The sequence below is a fragment of the Tachypleus tridentatus genome, chromosome 7, assembly GCF_004210375.1.
Source record: "Tachypleus tridentatus isolate NWPU-2018 chromosome 7, ASM421037v1, whole genome shotgun sequence".
Classification (NCBI taxonomy): Eukaryota; Metazoa; Arthropoda; class Merostomata; order Xiphosura; family Limulidae; genus Tachypleus; species Tachypleus tridentatus.
The window spans coordinates 186133727-186153894 of NC_134831.1; the positions used below are offsets into that span (position 1 = coordinate 186133727).

General features: G+C 33.1%; 1 protein-coding gene across 4 annotated transcripts in view; it reads right to left on the bottom strand.

Moving 5' to 3' along the window:
* Positions 1–208: 208 nt before the first annotated feature.
* LOC143257499 (uncharacterized) overlaps positions 209–20168 on the bottom strand; it is a 35274-nt gene continuing 15314 nt past the window's right edge. For 3 of the 4 annotated variants that reach the window (XM_076516272.1, XM_076516271.1, XM_076516269.1), the window contains exons 4-8: positions 17413–17553; positions 11634–11790; positions 9431–9888; positions 5390–5472; positions 209–400 (exon numbers count right to left, since the gene is read on the bottom strand). In XM_076516272.1, the coding sequence (XP_076372387.1) occupies positions 344–400; positions 5390–5472; positions 9431–9888; positions 11634–11790; positions 17413–17553 (896 nt within the window). In that variant the 3' untranslated portion in view covers positions 209–343. The remainder of the gene's footprint in view (positions 401–5389; positions 5473–9430; positions 9889–11633; positions 11791–17412; positions 17554–20168) is intronic. The other variant, XM_076516273.1, reaches the window with a different exon arrangement.

Consider the following 20168-nt stretch of genomic DNA (forward strand, 5'->3'; position numbering starts at 1 on the left):
TTTAATACACTTAAAAATTCTTGTGACAAACATAATATTTTAGAAGTATTCAAAACCTATAATAGTTGCTAACAGCTCTGAAAAACCTTAAAATTCTTAATTCTTTTAAACAGTGAAAATGTTTAAAACAATGAACACTTATTGAAAGTTCCTATAAAGGTCAAGAACTCCGAATACTAAAGGTCCACTCAAACAAGAAAGCTTGGAAGCATGAGCAAGGATGGGGTCATTTGGTGCACGAGTATACACAATATATGTGCTGTTCTCATCAGATGTCTTATACTCTCTCTGTTCACTGGGTGGTATAATAAAGGAGTCAAAACTGATGTTTCGTGGAATTATCTCACTTTGGCTGAACCTCCTGACGGCCTTGAGATGTACAATAAAGTGGTGGTGAATCCTACACAAAAGAGTAAATAAAAGCACATTATTTTCACTGCCATCACACAAGCTTTCCATTAAAGTCATAGCATTAACTCCAGGCAGTAAACTTATGCAACGTAAACTCCTTCAAACATTTTTATTTGTACATTATGTGGGATAAGATAAAAAAATGTTAGTCAATTTCTTTTTCTGATAATTAATGATTATAGTTTTTATTAAGGACCATATCCAAATACACAAGTTGTTTAGTATTTTAAAACACACTATAAAAGTAATTATTAATATGTGTCTACTAAAACAAATTCTAGAATCATCAATAAAGCTAAGCTCCATAGGAAACCTATTAGATATTTAAACATTTATGCAATAACTTGCTTGTGTCAACCCTCACACTGTTAATAAAAAGGGTCCCTAATAACATGTAATCATACAAAAATGTGTAAACACAAATATAATCAATAATGATGGTGGTTCTTATGTACTTCATATAGAAAATGAGTGATTTCAGTTAATTTGCTTAGTTTTGGGACATCTTTCAGCCATTAATGAGATCTTGAGTGATTTTTCCTCTGCATTTATACAAGCCTGATGACTTTTAACATTGATTTATTTTTTATAAAAGGGGTAACAATAGCAGTATGATATTGTAAGAATTTATTTACAAATTTACAATAGAATTATAAGCAAGTATGCTATAGATGTGCAACATCATGTCAAATCTGTGTGCTTCTCTGTGATATAAGCTCTGTCACATAACTGTGGAAGAATATGTAAAAGACTATTCCATTTAAGTTCACAAATTTAAGCAAGGTATTGAGGTAAGTACAGCATGAAATCAACGTTTATAAGATTTTTTTATATTAGCTACTAACTTCTCTACCAATAAGTCAGAAGTAATATTATGGAACACATTCAGTGAGGGCATAAAAATGGTTTCAATGAAGAATTGAAAGAAAAATCTGTATGCATGCTTCAATTTTTCAAGACTTTGTCAAAATTTCACAAATTCCCAGACATATCTTCAAGTGGGAGGCCAAAATAGCAATTTTTTTCCAGTGGCCATGAAAACCTTGATAAAAAGGAAATATGAGGGTAAAATAACACAGTTCATGTCAAACTAATGTAATTCTACACATAATTTACATCAAAACAATGTTGAATTACATTTTTCTTTTTTTTGACAATTGATTATTAAAATATTCATGAGATGCATGTAAATCTTTGATATTTAGAAATTACAAAGACACAATACTTGTTATATAAACATTTAATCTGTTTCTCATCCTAACTGTATGACCAGTAGAATAATCTTAAATTACCTATTGTTCCACAACCAAACCAGTGAGACAACTTGTGAAAGATGGGGCATGGTAGTTGGCCTATCCTATACAATTGTGCAATTTTCTTTTTGTTTTAATGGATTGGATAAAAGTGTTTATTCTGTTTATGTTGTTTATTTTATCGTCATGTGTGCCCTCGTTGCCCATTTGCAATGGAGAGTGTTGATATAAAAATCTGCCAATTACTCAATATTCAGTTGTTAATAATCAGCACATGTGCTTGGTGAAATTTATTATTTAAAGAAGCTCATAATACTAGTTAAACATCAGTTCAACTTATGAAACTTTTCTGTCAATATAAAACATTAAAGTTATTTACTAGATTAATAAAGAAAATAATAAAGGGTTAAAAATTAAAAGTGGAAGTTTTTGTTTTAATTTCTTAATATTCCACTGATAGAGAAAAACTGGGTGTAGTAAATTTGAAATCAATAACAATAAATACTGATATAAACTTAGCCTTTTTTATAGTTTTCCATGAGGCATAGGAAACTAAAGTATATAATCACAAACGAAAATAACAAAAATTTCACTGTGGTTTGTCATTTCTCTTCCAAAATCATAATATGGAAGAGTTCAAATTCATTACTCCTAATAATAAATTGAAATTAATTTGCTATTTAATATTTCTTGGTTTTATGGCCAATAAAACAATTATTTTAATTAGTAACATTTATAGTATCACTGTTTTCACACGTTTTGAATAAAATTATTTTATGTAAAAAGATTACTTAATGTTATAATTTTTCTTGTAGTGAAAATGTATTTCCAATAGGTAATAACCTATCCTCAAAGATATAGTCGTTCTCGTTAAGCATTACCCTCTATATGCCAAAAAATTTCAGAATGCAACAAGCCTTGAGCTCCCACGCACCTCATGATCAACATGGTTCAAATGCTTCTCACATGTTAATCATCACAAGATAACTTTCCACCAATAAGTATGCAACTCACCCTCACAATGCATGTGACTCAATTCAGTTCTACTAAACTATCACTTCAAGTTTTGGCAGAAGATGGAAGCACCGATTTTCAGTGGGAAGGAAGAGTTGGGAAGGAGTAAGTACCTATTGGAAATACATTCAAAATGTGTAGGCTTTCAAACTCAAGGCCTGATGAAGGTAATCTCATATAACAATCAATCTCCCAACGTATGAAAGCCAATAATTCCTCCATCAAGTACCACCACCTGTGTAACTGTGCTGGAAGTAAATGATATCATTTTCAGAAGTGGAAAAAAATTTCAGTGAGAACAAAAAAAATTGAAGAACAGTGTGGTAAAACTGTTAAAGTGAAGTAGAAAAAACAAGCAGGAAAATATTGCCACTTTATAGGAAATTAAACACAAGTGAAACATGGGAAGAGAGAACAAACAAAAACATCTTCATAACAGTATTGCCAAATGAGAAGTGACAGTTTGTTTCAGTCAAATAGAGGGAGTTCTGTGCCAGAAGGGTGTGTTGTATTGAGGGAGTTCTGTGCCAGAAGGGTGTGTTGTATTGAGGGAGTTCTGTGCCAGAAGGGTGTGTTGTATTGAGGGAGTTCTGTGCCAGAAGGGTGTGTTGTATTGAGGGAGTTCTGTGCCAGAAGGGTGTGTTGTATTGAGGGAGTTCTGTGCCAGAAGGGTGTGTTGTATTGAGGAGTTCTGTGCCAGAAGGGTGTGTTGTATTGAGGAGTTCTGTGCCAGAAGGGTGTGTTGTATTGAGGAGTTCTGTGCCAGAAGGGTGTGTTGTATTGAGGAGTTCTGTGCCAGAAGGGTGTGTTGTATTGAGGAGTTCTGTGCCAGAAGGGTGTGTTGTATTGAGGAGTTCTGTGCCAGAAGGGTGTGTTGTATTGAGGAGTTCTGTGCCAGAAGGGTGTGTTGTATTGAGGAGCCAGCCAGAAGGGTGTGTTGTATTGAGGAGTTCTGTGCCAGAAGGGTGTGTTGTATTGAGGAGTTCTGTGCCAGAAGGGTGTGTTGTATTGAGGAGTTCTGTGCCAGAAGGGTGTGTTGTATTGAGGAGTTCTGTGCCAGAAGAATGTGTTGTATTGAGGAGTTCTGTGCCAGAAGGGTGTGTTGTATTGAGGAGTTCTGTGCCAGAAGGGTGTGTTGTATTGAGGAGTTCTGTGCCAGAAGGGTGTGTTGTATTGAGGAGTTCTGTGCCAGAAGGGTGTGTTGTATTGAGGGAGTTCTGTGCCAGAAGGGTGTGTTGTATTGAGGGAGTTCTGTGCCAGAAGGGTGTGTTGTATTGAGGGAGTTCTGTGCCAGAAGGGTGTGTTGTATTGAGGGAGTTCTGTGCCAGAAGGGTGTGTTGTATTTCTATTAGTAGTGTGTTGTGACAAGATGATTTACATTCAACCACATTAATCATGGGGCATGTGACGAGCTCAAGGCTTGTGACATTTAGAGAAATGTTTCTATACAGAGGGCAGCACTAAAGGAAAACATCAACACTTATCATGGATATAGCTATCATATAGAAAAAATACCTTTACCACACTTTTCCAAATGCAGTTCCTGTTTTATTTATGCATATAGAGTTGGCCACAAACAACTCTTCCTTCTCAATCTTTTTTTTCCTGACACAAAAGCCAGTGTACTAGTTTCAAACAACTATTGATTATTCAAGAATAACTATTTCTCTTAATTGTAAAACGTTTCTACCTCATCTCTAAGATTGACCTTGCTTGTTTGGAATGATATTTGTTCACACATTACTTACTCATAGTATAGCTTTTACAAATAATAATGCAACAAAGCTTAACACATATCTTTCAACCTAATATGAAAAGTTTTTTCAGGTTTAAAGATCATAACCAGTTTTCTTAACAGTTATGTGTTTTTTTATAAATTTTGCTGACCAACTATATTTAAAATTACGCTTTACAATAAAGAATTGTTGTTGCACATATCACAATTATATTTGTAATTGTTTGAATTTTGAATACCCAAAACGTGAATGTTTTTATGGATTTCTATTTGTGGTGCTGTTCAACAGACAGCACAGGAATTTTGGTTACATACATAGATACTGACATACATGCTATGTCCATTATAGCAAGATTTCTTTTTCATAAAAAGTTTTAAAAGCAATAATTATTACAAGTTTTAGTACATAACTCTATACGAGTTGTATGCAGTTTAATTGTTGCACTAAGCTTTTAATATTGTTCATGTTTTCTTCCTCAAAACCTCTAGCTCTTTCTTCTTAGGTCGAATATTGTTGTTACAAGAGGGCTAGATATTATTTCTTGAGTTTTCTGCTGTGTATAATAAATGTGTAGATACACAGTGCAAAGAAGAAAGCTAGTGAAAATAAATGAAGTTAGACTATGTGATTGTGTGTTTAGCCATTACAAGTGTGATTTCCAAATTGAGTTTCACACCTTGTATTGTAATAACAGAGACAGAGGAGAATAATTTATCTTATTCAGGGATATTCTAAAAGTAACTAAACCCACCTCAATGTGGACTTTGACAAAAAAGAGACAATTACTTAAAGTTCTGAATACAACTGTGAGAAAAAATACTGACAAATTTTTGTACATACATTTCACTTGTTTAGAATATATTATTTAAAAAAAAAAACAGATTGTGTGGTGTCTGTTTATTGTTGAAATTAATTGCCAACAAATAACAGGCACCTACTGTAAAGAATCATGGCCCTGTAAAACCTGAAACAAACCTGTCCATTTTCTCCACTGTCAGGAGGTGCAGAAGGATGAACAGGAGACATAGTGAAAGCTGTAGCTGATGGGTAGTTTGCACCTGCAAATGAGTAACGAAACATAAAAGTTGAGATCTCACATAATAAATAAATAAAATAAAATAACGATAATATTCTAGACAAAAGTCATTAAATGGACTCAGATGGTGACAATGTTGAATAAACAAATAAAGGATAGTTAAAAGTCTATGTAAAAATTACTATACCCTCAAATACTAACATACAGTAAAATACTATTACATATATTAAGCTTCACAAAACTTATACTCAGTATATTTAGTAACAGAAGAATGAATCTTTGACTCTCCAAATACCCAACATCTTATGTGCATTAACACCAGATATATTTATCTTTCACAATACTTGTACTTTTACTACAAAGATTTTCAGGAATTATATAATTGTAATTTTTAAATAATTTTTGGACGTCTGAACTTGTGTGTGTAGATATACATATATATCACACCATCTGTATTTTGCTAAAGTTACTGTAGTGATAACTATATACTTTCTCCACTTGAAGATCTTAGTTTACGTTGCAACTGAAGCTTCACTGCTGTATATAGTGATGGCTATAACCGAACTTTCACTACTATGTGTAGTTATACTTTCTCAACATGAACAGCTTAGTTTTACCCTACCCAGAAAAGTCTTCCTTTTGCCACAGGTCAAAGGTCATGTCATTATATTTGTAGATGCACATGCAATATTTTATTGAACTACTATTTCACGAATGCATGTCACTAAGTTTGGTATTAAATTGTAGATTATACTTCAAATTGTGGTGATATACATTAGTTAATTTCTTAATTTAAAAGCAAATATTAAGACAAAAAAACTTAAATATTAATTTTTGCATATCACATGGTATGTTGAATGCAGCACTGGTTCAAATTAAATTATTGTGATGTCCAAATACAAAGTCTATAGTTTCTTACAAATTAGATACTCAAATTAAAAATACTGATAAGCTAAAATATATGATAAAAAAACCTCCTGTCTTTTCTATTTTTTTGAGATACTAACATATTTATTCAATCAACCAAGATGGCTTTGTTCACCTCTTCAATTTTTGAAAACTTATATACACCTGCTTAGCCCAGTGACTTGTATATAACTACTGAAAAGCTCAAAATGTCTCCTAGTGGTTTTCTGAGCCTCTGTGAAATATTTTCCTAAGAAATGCTTGCTTTTCATGCTAGATTCCAACTGGTTAGATAAAACATAGAGCTTGAAAAATCATTTTTAGACCCAAATACAGCTCAATTACCAAGCTCAATAAATTATAGTGGAATTTTGTGGCTAATATACTAATTTTTTTTTTATTTAAGATTTCAAAATAGATATAAATAAAAACCTAAAAAAAATATTCTGTTTTACATTCTCCATGTGCTAAATTTGATAAGGCTTAGCAATTTACAGGAAGCAGCAAATGAGTACAAAGTTCATAAGATGAAGGGATAAATTGTTTTCTATAAACCTTTAGTTACTGTTCTATGTTTAAGAAAAAAACCCAAAAAACTGAAACTTAAAAACCTTTTGTAAATAGTAATAATATATGCATAATTTATTATAACTAAAATGAGACTGTATTTGACAAAATACTGGCCCACTAGAGAAAGTCAAGACAAGTAGCTTTGTAAAGGCTGGTTTTATATTCTTTGAAATGTTAACACGAGTGGATGCACACAGAGCCATTGCAGCTTCTGTAATATTATTTAAGTTCCACAGAAAAGTCAATATTATAAAAACAGTAAATAAATATAAATGTATAATGTTTATGAGATATAAGCTATTTACACTAAAGATTTGGGCTGCTTTTGTGTTACAATTCATCGTCACTTTAAAATGAATAAAGAGCATACTTTATATCTAATTTTTTTTATGGTGGTTATGGGGTTGGTCAAATCCATATAGACATAAAATATAAAGTTCTTTATAAGAATAGTTCAATAATTTTAATAATCTGGAGGATGTAAAGATTTTACATGAAAAGGTTGAAAGTTATCTGATGCAAAATACATTTTTAAACTTAAAATCAAAATTACTTTGCACCTTTGATTGTCAATATTCAAAAAGAAAAAAATGCATGAGCAAATCATTACTTAAAAAATCTAATTTTTGTGTACAAAATCTTTGTAATGTTTAATAATAATTTGCAAAATTCTGTGACAATACATTTACAATATCAAAAGTTATAGCATGGAAAGTATAACAAGCACAAAATGGGTATGAGGTCAGTTACTGAGACTGAGCCTAAAGTGAAACAATTATGTTACAACTTCAGCTTCATTGTTGCATGTAAAGATGGCTATAATTTCCTTCACCTGTACAGCTTAGTTTAAATTATGACATCAAGTTTCACCACAGCATGTAGTGATGGTTATAAACCTTCTCTACCTGAACAGCTTAGTTTAATATACAACTGAAGCATCAAGTTGCACATAGTGATGTCTAGATTTTCTCTACTTGAACAGCCTAGTTTAATATACAACTGAAGCTTGAAGTTGTATACACAATGGTTAGGTTTTCTCCACCTGAACAGCTTAATCAACATAATAATTAAACCTTAAATGGTGGGAATGATATAGGTAGCAACATCAACTGATGATGGCCATCATTTAAGGGTTAGGGTTAAACTTCACTGCTCCACTTAATGATGACTATAGACTTTCTTCACCTGTATAAAGTTTAGCTGAAGATACAACTTAAGTTTTATTGGTTTAAACACATTTTTTTGAAGGGCAAAATATCTCCTTTTCAATCTATATTCCTTTACAGCTATCCCTAACACAGCATTAACCCTTAAATGATGGCAATCATCAGATGATGCTGCTACCTACAACATTCCTGCTGTTTACGGGTTAAGACTGCTATAATGTCAGCTCAGATCATGAGCACTAGTGTTTAAATTATTGTTAGGTCTATGTCATCCAGCATGAAATTGTCTGTAATGAATTCAGCTATACAGCTCAGTTGCATGGCAGTGCTTGACAAAATTAAACACAGGACTATTCAGTCTCAGTAGTAAATTGTTTAGTCTTACAATCCAGCATTTCCATGGCAATTGGAAAGTTTTGTGCCAATGTTCCATATGTGCAGCACTATAATTCTTCACCTCTGAATATATGTGAGTGAGATACTTGAATTAGGCTTTCACATGAAGCACATTGCCAGAACAAATACACGGTCACCCAAATCATCACGTGTCTGAACACTTCAAGGCAGATTACTGACCAAGAAGCCACTCTGTCTGTGAGCATGCAACAATCAGCATCAGGTCATCATCTTACTTGATCTTCCACTCCACCTGAGCTTCAGAACAAACCTGATTTAAGAGTTAGCATCTCCAAGTCTCTACAAAGGAGACTTGCACCAATTGTGTTCTGTTGCCATGCTAACCAAAAGGTAGCTCTTTTTCATCAGCCATGTTTCCTCAGCTCACATCACAGATATATTTAACCAGGTAAATTGGAAATCATTAGACGATATCTTGGCTCAGTAATACTGGAGGGTCTTGGAACTTCTATCACATTTATATATGGCCAATAACTCATTACAAATGACTATTCTCATTCTGATTGTCTTCATACCTTTCTATGTTCTCATTAAAACTAGGTCATGGACAAGGAGTCAAAAATTCTAACAAAGAAACATCTGGAAAGACAGCTGAATGTTTTAAGTGATAAAGTGGGAAGACTTAAATAAATGCATAACAGGAAACCACAAGTTTTATTCTACAGTTATAATTAAGTTGGCAAATTACAAGGATATTGCCAGTACAGATAAAGGATAAATCACACATGAATGAAAATTAATAAATTGGAGTATAGGAAATACACCTTTTCAACAAACTTGAAATATTATAATAATCATATTGTCAAAAAAATTTGTCCATTTTATTCTTTCTTATCAATAAACAAGTTTTTTAAAACTTAAATTAAGTGAAGAAATCCTCAGCCAGTACAAAAAGAACAGAAGACAAATACACATACAGACCTGAAACAGGGAAAGGTACAGCTGGTTGAAAGTACTCAGAAAGTCCAGCAGAATGAGTTGGATAAGGTGGAAACATGTAATTACCCATTTGCAGAGGGTTTCCATACACTGGAGGATACCCCTGATACTGATCTGTCTGTGAATTACTGCTGTGGCCTGGATATCCAAGCACTGGTGGATACCCTTGGTATCCCCCTGGTCGAGGGGTGCCATAATAGCAGTGTGTACCAGATGGAGGATATGCAACATATCCACCAACAGGAAATGAGCCTCCAAAACCACTTGTTGAGGGAGGTCCTCCTCCATATCCTGATGATATAGGGTATGGAAGATAATTCATCTGCTGAGAGAAAGCACCTGTCACTACAGGTGGTCCACTAGCTTGAGGACAACTCTGATAATTGACTGATGGCTGAGCCTGTTGTTGTTGTTGTTGTTGGGGTCCCTGCTGTTGGTTTCTGTTGTAAAACCAGCAGTTATTTAAAATTAATTAAAATGTTTGTATAATGCAAATACTTACAAACATTAGGATAATCTGATTTAGAGGAAAATTAAATATAAAGAATATGTACCACAGGTAAAAAGGCTTAAAAATTTCATATTACAATCTTTGAAATATACAGTTTTTTTAAATAAACTTCATAAGATATAAAAAGTGAAATATTATATTGAAGTAACTTAATCTAAAGCTACACTTAAAAATTCTATGCCTAGCTTTTCAAAATTTACATTTGATGATCTATGAGATTCAAAACTGTAACTTGATTTTAGAATTTTGAACACATGAATTATTGAAAGAAAGAACAATCACTGAGGACAGCTATATTACATGCCTTCTTGTTAAATATGGATAAAGTAATTAGTTATAACTACATTACAATCCTCTAGAAAAACAACAAAGCATCAGACATTCTTAGAATTAATCGAAACATTGTAAACTGGGACTTAATTTTTGTAACTGCTTAGATTATTAGTATTTGAGAGTTGTTTTGAAATGTATTACTAAAAAATATATATAATTATCAGTCTAAAGCATAATTTAGATTTTTTTTTCATTATAAAAATTGCTTTTATTGCTTCCATGGTTATGAAATATCTTCCCTTTTGTAGTCAAAATCTGGTCTAGAAGAGAATGCAAGAGATGCTTTGTAAGTAAAACCAAGGTTAATTGATATCTTAAAATAGAATTTATCATTCAAAAATGAGCACATAAAAAAAGCTTTGCAGATGAACTGAAGTATCAGTACAGAGAGAAAACAGATAACAATGCTAAAACAAATAGAGAGATAAATATATAGTCAAAGTTATTTACATAGTTTAGAACATAAAATTATTCCAAGAATTAACAATAAATATTTCATGTTAAGTGAGAAATTAATCAATTCAGTTTATATAAACTCTCATACAAACTTAGAAAAAAAAATCAATTTCAATAAATTAAAGCATTGAAAGTTTGGGTTTTTATTTAAACACTTCATCAGAACATACAATAGATTACAAGTAATAATATTATTGTATCACATGTACTTACTAATTAATAACAATTATCAATAATCTCAGCTGGTCAATTTCCATAAATGTCATAGTTAGCTAACTGGTCAGGATATGAGCTTGTTACTTAATGCCAGTATGTTTTTACATAATAAAAATCCTATCATGTAACATTCCTTAAATTGTATTTTATGATAACACTACAGTTATACATAAGAAAAGAAGGATTGCCAAGAATGAAACACATAGTAATTTATAGTTTTAACATAAAGTGTTGACCTAAATGGCTTCATTAATGTGATATTTAATCAAGAAAGTGGCTTTGGAATTTTAATAAAAGTATAATTATGAAGAAGTTAAAAATATGTCAAAACAGATGTTTTTAAGTCTGCTGTTTTATACTACAATGGAAAGAAATTCTTAAACTCCTGACATTTGTTATATTCAGGATTCTTCAAAGACAAACTTATGATGTGGATATACTGACAAAAGTTTGTGACTTTATACCCTCTCCTTCCTTCACACAAAAAAGGATCCTGCTGTAATCAAATTACTAGTATAGCCACTGATTCTTTCTTTGTTGACCACTTTACTGAAATTTTAGGCTAAAACAAACTGCATAACTTACCAATCTATTTCAAACATTTAACTTCTTTGATCTTTACTAATCATTTTTCAAAATAATGTTTTCCATAAATTTCTTATCACTTACCTTTTACATCGTCGAAAACAAAAGTATATACACAGTGTTAATATCAAAAGAACAACCACAATTGCAGCAACCAGTGGCCATTTTGATAATTCAAACTTCACATGTTCATATGTAGGAGAGTTCTTAGCTTCCAAAATTCTGACACCATTATTTGTACCTGAAAAATTAGCATAATATATATTTATATGTACTACCTATGAACTTGCTTAACATTTGCACAGTATTTTCTACCAGTACATCAATGTTAATAAATTTATTTATAAATAATTCAGTTTCTGCATAGCTCCAACAGCAACAGCTTAAACCATATATAAAGAATAAGGAAAAGGAAAAAATTACAAACACACTAAAAGTTTTTAAACAGATGAAAGTACATGAAATATTTTTAAACTGACAGAACTCAAAATATTCCACATGGATTGAAGATGGAGAAACTGAATGTTGGAAGAAAGAAAGGCATGAAAAGAACAACTAGTTCTAAAGAGTACAGCAAAAAAAAAAAAAAAGCAAGAAGAAGGACAAACAGATCTACAAAAATGGTTTTGATTTAGACACAAAATGGCCCAACCTTTCCTCTACAAGATCCACACAAAGAGGATGTGTTTTATGGAAGGTATCAACTGGTCAAAAAGATGCTTGAAAGTACAGATTAGAAAAGCTTAAAAAACTTACGAGTCTAATGAACATTTGGTCAAAAGAGAGAAGATTAACTAGTAGGAAAAGATTTATAACATGTAATGGATTTACTGTTACACATTTATTTTAATATCTGCATTTGTTTCAGTATGATGCATATTGTTCGATGTGTATTGAACGAGTCTCTCCTGTTCTCTAAGTTTGTCAAAGATTCTCAAGAGTAAGAAACAATAATATACATTTTACTGAAACATTCATATCTTTGAATATTGTTGAACTTTCGAGAATTTTGCCTAATGAGTACAGAAACTAACTACCACAAAACACTGAAAGACAGTTATATATATTGTTTGGTCACTACAGTCAGTATACTATAAGCCCTCAGAAGCACTAATTGTGATAAATGATTAGTAATTAGAAAACTACAGATATTTGACTAGGAATATTCATAGATTTTGAATTTTACAATCTGTTTAAATTCAGTGAATTAACTTTGGACATTAGCATTTCCATGAAGACATGAAATATATCTTCATCATTAAAAGCTTGTAAGCATTGTGAGGCTAGCCAAGAATAAAGAGTCAGCTAACTTAAGCAAAGCTTAACAATGTCAGCATAAAATTTGCTAATTGTGGACCTGGACCATTGATAAAATATTTAGTTCCAGACCAGATAGAAGACTTGATACAGTTTGTAAAACTCCTGTACATAGGCCATTATTTGCAATAACTATTTGTAATAGCAGTTATTATAAATTGTATTGTTGTTTATATATTAAAATATATTTCTGTTAAGAGAGAAAACAATGTGTATCAATCTTATTGGCAAATATCAAATTTGTTACATATTGACATTTAATTAACTTATAAATTCAACTTCAAACTGGGGACTTGTCCGAGTTAAATTAAAATATATGAAAAACAATCTCCACACACAAGATCCTAAGAGCAAAGAAAAAGATACAGCTTCAGATATCCTAGTTTCCAAAAGAAATCTAACACTGTAAAATTTTGGTCAAAAGGTCAAAGAGTACATTTGCACAATGCCTGTTGTAACAAGAAATCAGAAGTTACAGTAGCTCATTCATAAGTCAAATAATGCAAATACTTTGTTTACTAGAAAACTATGGAAAAAGAAAGAAGAGAAGTAAAGAAAACAAACAAAGAAACTATTCAACACTTGGCCTTTCATTAAAAGATTCTTTTAAAATGAGAATATCTTGCAATGAAAAACATACAGTTATGACAGAAAGTGTTTGTACCCCTACATCACGAATAGTTTTTTGCTCAACTTAAAAAGTATCACAAGTAGGCTAATAAAAGTATATTATTAATATTATACTAACATACGTCTACATAAATTTTTATGTAAATTAAGTGGCAAATAAACTGTTTATAAGCAAATAACCAAATATAGGAGGAGCAGAAAGTGTTCGTACAGTTCAGAACGTGTGAAAAAATGGATATTCCCTTAAAAATTTTGTTCAGTTTGGCGAATAAACTATATTATACCATTCCAGAACTAGACACCAGGTTCATAATTATTGGAATTTAGCCAGCAAAAAATGTATTTCCAGCTATTTAGCACTGTCTCCGTCATTATCTGCTTGGTCATCATGGCAAACAAGAAACAACTGTCCAGTGATTTAAAAAACCAAATTATTATAAAATACAAGTCTCATGTATCTCTTTCCGGTATTGCTACACAACTTAAAGTGCCAAAACCTACTGTTCAAAGCATAATTGCCAACTTTAAGCTTACAGGATCAACTGCTAACCTCCCTCGTTCCAGACGCCCTACCAAAATTCCAGAGAACCAAGAGGAAGGTTCTCAGAGAAGTTAGCAGGAACCCTTGTTTAACACGTAATGACATACAGAAACTGGTAAGGGAAACTGGAGTTGAAGCAAGCACCTCTACAGTTACGAACATGTTACGCTCTTTTGGGTTCAAAGCATGTCGTCCTCGTAGAACTCCATATTTAAAGCCTGTTCATTTATAAGCATGATTGAGGTATGCAAAAAAGCATGTAGATAAACTCTTTACCTATTGGAAGAGTATTCTTTGGTCAGACGAAACTAAAATCGAACTTTTGGCCACAATGGTGTTTGTTATATTTTCCGTAAGAAGAGGGAACAAAATCTTGCAAAGAACACAGTCCCTGCAGTTAAACACGAAAGCAGCTTGATCATGCTATGAGGTTCCTTCAGCTCTTCTGGTGTAGGCAGTCTTCACCGCATCAACAGAATCATGAAAAAATAAGAGTACGTTGATATATTAGGCACTTATATCAAGAATGATGCTCGGAACTTGCGGCTTGGGCGTTGTTGGATCTTCCAGCACGACAATGACCTAAAGCACACATCAAAATATGTGCAATCCTGGTTGCAAAGGAACCACATAAGTGTTCTGGAATGGCCATTGCAGTCACCCATTCTCAACCCAACTGAAAACGTTTGGCATGAGTTGAAGACCAGGGTTCACTAGTGTCATCCGAAAAAAATACCATTTGAGTACTGTTAAACGATCATGGAGGGTTACGAGGAGAGATTGCGCTAATTAATTCACTTGAAAGGCTACATAACTGACCATTAAAGTAGATGCACAAACACTTTCTGCCTCTCCTATGTATGGTTATTTGTTTATAAACAGTTTATTTGCCATTCAATTTACATAAAAATTTATGTAGATGTATGTTAGTATAATATTTATAATATACTATACTTTCATTATACTAATCATGACACTTTTTATGTTATGAAGAAAAAACAAAATGAACAAAAGACAAGGACTAAGCAAAAGTTAAATTTTGCTAAATTTTTAAAAACAACTAAATTTTCTAAAAAAAATTGACTAATCTTATGCATTATTTTCCTATTTTTATGATACTGAAGAATAAAAAATTCTTTTAAAAACAAAAATCATGTTATTAACACTTTCCTTTTATATTTTCAAAAACAAACATATGAAACAAAAACATATGCAATTTTATCAGTTTGTAGCTCTAAACTGTAATGAAAAATAAACACTTATTTTTATGTACACTGCTGGCCAAAATCTTAAGGCCAATGAACAAAGACAAAATATGCATTTGGCGTTGTTAGACTCAACCACCTATTTGAGTAGAGCTTTGAAAGATGAAAATAAGAAAAGGAAAAATAAAAATTAAAAAAAATTTTTTAGCATTTAATAGGGAAAATGTGAACACTATGGAATTAGCTGAAATACTAGCCAGTCAAACGTTTAAGACCATACCAAAAAGAAGTCATAAACAGGGTAGGAAATGCCCAACAAGAGGTCTCAGTATTGTGTTGCATGGCTGTCGTTGCGAATAACTTCAAACATTCACTTTGGCATGGTCGATATAAGCGTTTGCAGAAGGCTGTCTGAATGTTATTCCAAGTGGTGAAGATGGCTTCACGAAGATCACGTAGTGTTTGGAATTGATGTCCATTTCTAGAGACTTCCCTTGCCATCCACCCCCAAACATTTTCAATAGGGTTCAGTTTGGGCGAACATGCTGGATAGTCCAAAAGGCACACATTATTCGTCATGAAAAACTCCTTTGTCCTGCAGGCATTATGGATTGTAGTATTGTCCTGCTGAAAAATCCAATCATTTCATACAAGCGAGTGCCTTCAGTCAATAATGATGCTCTCTCCAACATGCCAATGTAGCCAGATGCTGTTTGATGCCCTGTATAACCTGGAAGGAGAAAGGACTACAGATCATGATGGAACCTCCTCTACTTTGTCGTGTAGAAAAAGTCTCCAGTGGGATATCCTTATCGTGCCAGTAACGTTGGAAGCCATCTGGACCATCCAGGTTAAATTTTTTCTCATCAGAGAACAAAACCTTCGTCCACTTTTCTACGTCCTATGTTTGGTGCTTCTCAGCAAAATTTAACTGAGCTGTTTTGTGGTGTGAAAGAAGGTGTGGCCTTTGAAGATATTTACGGTTTTTAAAGCCTTTCTCTCTTAGATGTCGTCTTATTGTTCTTGAGCCGCATTCTGCGTTCGTAAGGGCCTTAATCTTGTACGACGATTGCCTGGTGTCTTGCCGGACAACCTGTCGAATCCTCCTGCTCAACGCAGGTGAAGTTTCTTGGGCCAACCACTTAAAATTCTCGTTCCGTATCCCTCAGGGTCTTTTAAGAAATTTGCAACAACAGTGTTACTATGCCTAATCTCAACAGCGATGGCACGTTCAGAGACCTTGCATTTGCACCTCAACAATTCTGCCACATTCAAACTCTGTTAACTTTTCAGCTTTTGCCATGTTTTACCTCATGTAACACAGGAGATGTCGACAACACTTATGCTTGAACACAAATGACTAAATTTCGTTATGTGTTTATCGATTAATGCTTCGTTTCAGTATGGTCTTAAACTTTTGACCAGCTAGTATTTAGGCTAATTTCATAGTGAGAAGAAAGACATGGAGGAATCTCTGAAGGATATCCAGCTGAATATCAGGAAGTCTGAGGATATATAAATTGAAGATATTGTCACAAAGAGCACAACAGACTTCTTCAGGTGCTTCAGAATACCATCTGGATATGTGAATTATAACCCTGTCACAGGACCTCAGAAGGAGGTACTACAGACTATTCAACACTTGACAATAGTGAAAGGGATGTGGCCTTTACTGAAGAGAATAATGCCATCATAACAAATGATGAAGAACAGAAACGATTTCTCTTTCAAGTTATGCAGGATTACAGATGATGTCTTCCTGACATCAGAAGTTTGTAACCTACCAAAGTCAAATAATTATGTTATCAATAAAATAATAATAAACCATTTATAATACAAAAAACTGTTTTAACATTGTGTAATAAATAAAACACCAGGACTTTGCAGTCTAGAATGTCAACCTCATTTAGCAAAATTTAAATATGGTCTAAAATAGATGAAGTTTGGCATATAATGTTTCTTGGTACATTGAAACAAGATTAGGGGATGAGAATTTTAAACCTGAAATTTAATCTGCAAATAAGGACCACCTTAATAACCAATGTTTAGACAGATTATAATGTACTCACTTATATTACAGGAAGAACTAACAGTATTTTCATACTGAAATAGTTATGTTAAAGTGTTACAACAAAAGTTACTTTGTTCCAAAAATAAACATAATTCTCACCCTCATATTTTACACAAACATTCTTTCCTACTTGAAGTTCTTTAATGTAACCAGGATCACATTCACAACTGCCAACAGAACAATGGGAATGTGGTGTTTTACACTCTTTGTCTGAGAAGCACATGTCTCCAAGTTTCCTGTCTGGTAAAGAAACAAGTTCAATAGTTAGCTCACCTCATTCTATTTCCATTCTGAAAGCAATAATAGTGAAAACTATTTTATAATTTAATGGTCCTCAACTGGAAAATTAATCTATTAATACTAAAAGTTATTTTTCTTGTTTTCATTGAGATTTAGACCTTGACTTTCTTTCCAATTCAACTTTTAATTTCCTGAAACCTTATTTGATTGCATGCCCTTTATTGGAAGGTTGCGTTTGACTTATTTAATCACATGTCCATCCTGGTCTCAGTACTCTACATGACATGGCTCTTACAGTTTATAGTAATGTCTCCTCGGTTACCATAAGTGTGCATGAAAAGGTGGGAATATAATAGTTGTTGCTGTTGTTTGAACTACATGTTTGAAACTCAGTTTCTAGTGTTGTCAGACCTCAGAGAAACGGGGCAATATAATATAACAGTAGACATACTTTCCTTTTTAATATTAAAATAGTAATTCCAAATACAATGCTCCTATTTCTAGAACCCTCACATGCATTAAGGCAAATCCACATAAAGAAGAAACATGTCTCTCGCTCCTTGGAAGCAGTACATTAATTAAAATGTATGTATGCATCATTTCACAATTATTCATTTAGCATCAAAATGCAAGTGTTGTAAGTTGACTCATTTTGATCCTAACCTGTCCAAATGGTGCTTAAGTGTCAAAATGTAAATGTTGTAAATTAACAAGTTTAAAGTTACTATTTTCTAACACTGAAAAATAAATTTCAAATAAATATTTACCTCCTGCTCTGACACATTAGTTTTTCTTGGTCTTCCACTGCCTTCTAAATTTTGCTTGATGAACTAGCCTTTATAACCTACAAGTTTGAGGTGCTTGTTTAGCAGGTATAGAGCATGTGACAACCCTTTACCAATAGCAGCACAGCACATTAGAGGAGCTGGTTACCACTATTCTGCTTGAAATGAACCTCATTTTCGAGATTAGATCCACAAGAAACAGAACAGCATTGGATGTGGGGAGAGAGAATGGGAAGTATGTGAAGTTTCTATTGGAAATCCATTTTCAATCTGAGAAAATGATAATATCCAATATGATACATACTTCTTCGCAAGAGGATACATACCTTTCCTCACACAATAGATAGCATCCCACATTGAACAGGTGGAGGGACCAGTGAAAGATAAAACAAGAGACTACAGTGGAAAGTATCCATAGAGAACCAAACAAGTGTGCCTTGTTATAGCATGGCGGACCATATCACTTCTGGAACAGACATACTCTTTGCTCTCAAAAAAGTGAAGTGTTGTAAAATGGGTGGCATCAGGGCCTGGATATAGTAAAAGAAAGACCTCAGAAAACAATTTATCAGGTTTACATACTCAACTCCTTCCTCGAGTGTGCAAATATGACTAGGAACAAACAAACTCCTGCAGAAGAAAAGTCGCACGTAATATAAAGAAGAAATGGACTCAGATAAGTAACTCCACATCCAAATGGAAGAACAGAAAACCCATGGCTGTTTCCCAAAATTTCGAATGAGACACTGCTAGCTATCTACTCAACAATATAACCTATCCTTAGTATTACGAGGTGAAAAATTCCAGGAACAAACTTCTAAGTCAACCACTGGGGACAGGAAGTCCAACAAACTGAACCTGGACTTACAAGTATGTGGCTAAATCTTAACTCAACTGTAAGAGCACAGAGTTGTCTTGTATCCAGCATTATAAGCAGGAAAATAATGATTCATACTCAATGATAAGAGTAGGTAAAAACAGTGTATACCTTGCATGATTCTAACTCAACAAAAGAGCAAGTGAAATACATTGTACACCCTGCATTACCATTGTAACAGGGCATTTCATGTCCTGCAACCAGTATTATAAGGTATATCAATTCTTCTGAGCTCAAACATAGGAGAAAGAAAACGAAACATTCTGCAATTGGAATTAACAAGAAACTCTTGTAGAAAACAATGATACAAGTCACCCTGAGAAAGGGGAAAGATAGGACTTTGTTGTTGTACTGATGCAACTCATGATTCCAACGACTCTGAGATTGTGTCAAATACATAATGCCACAAAAGCAGGGTCATATGTAAATCTCATAGGAAAGATGATGGTAAACAGATGCAATTTCAGGTCACATAATGACATAGAAGGTCTCAATAACAGAGAAGCTACTCATGCAAAGTTAGAGCTGAAGAGAACAAGCCAACGTGGAAGAAAGAAGGGAAAGGATGCCAAGAAAGAAACCCTCTCATGGTTTTGGTCTAGAACCTCAAAGAGAAAACTGACAATAGGGAGATATGATAAAAAAAGTTGTGAGGGGAAGACAAAGGCAGGAAAATTTGGAAATGGGTAAGATTTACAGGAAATTATGGGACTGCCCCTAAAACAGGTAAAACAGAACCTAACAATTGTTTGTCTATAAGAGGATAGTCTCCACAATAATATACAAGATCAAATTGATCTAAAGACCTTGGGAGTATAAGTTTGATAATTCAATCACTTATTTGTGAGGGAAGTTGGTCAGCTTGTACCCAAATATCTGAGGAAGAGGGTAGAAGTCAAATAGTGATGTGAAGAGTGGTTATGTAGTAAAGGAGAATGTGGTTCATAGGAAAT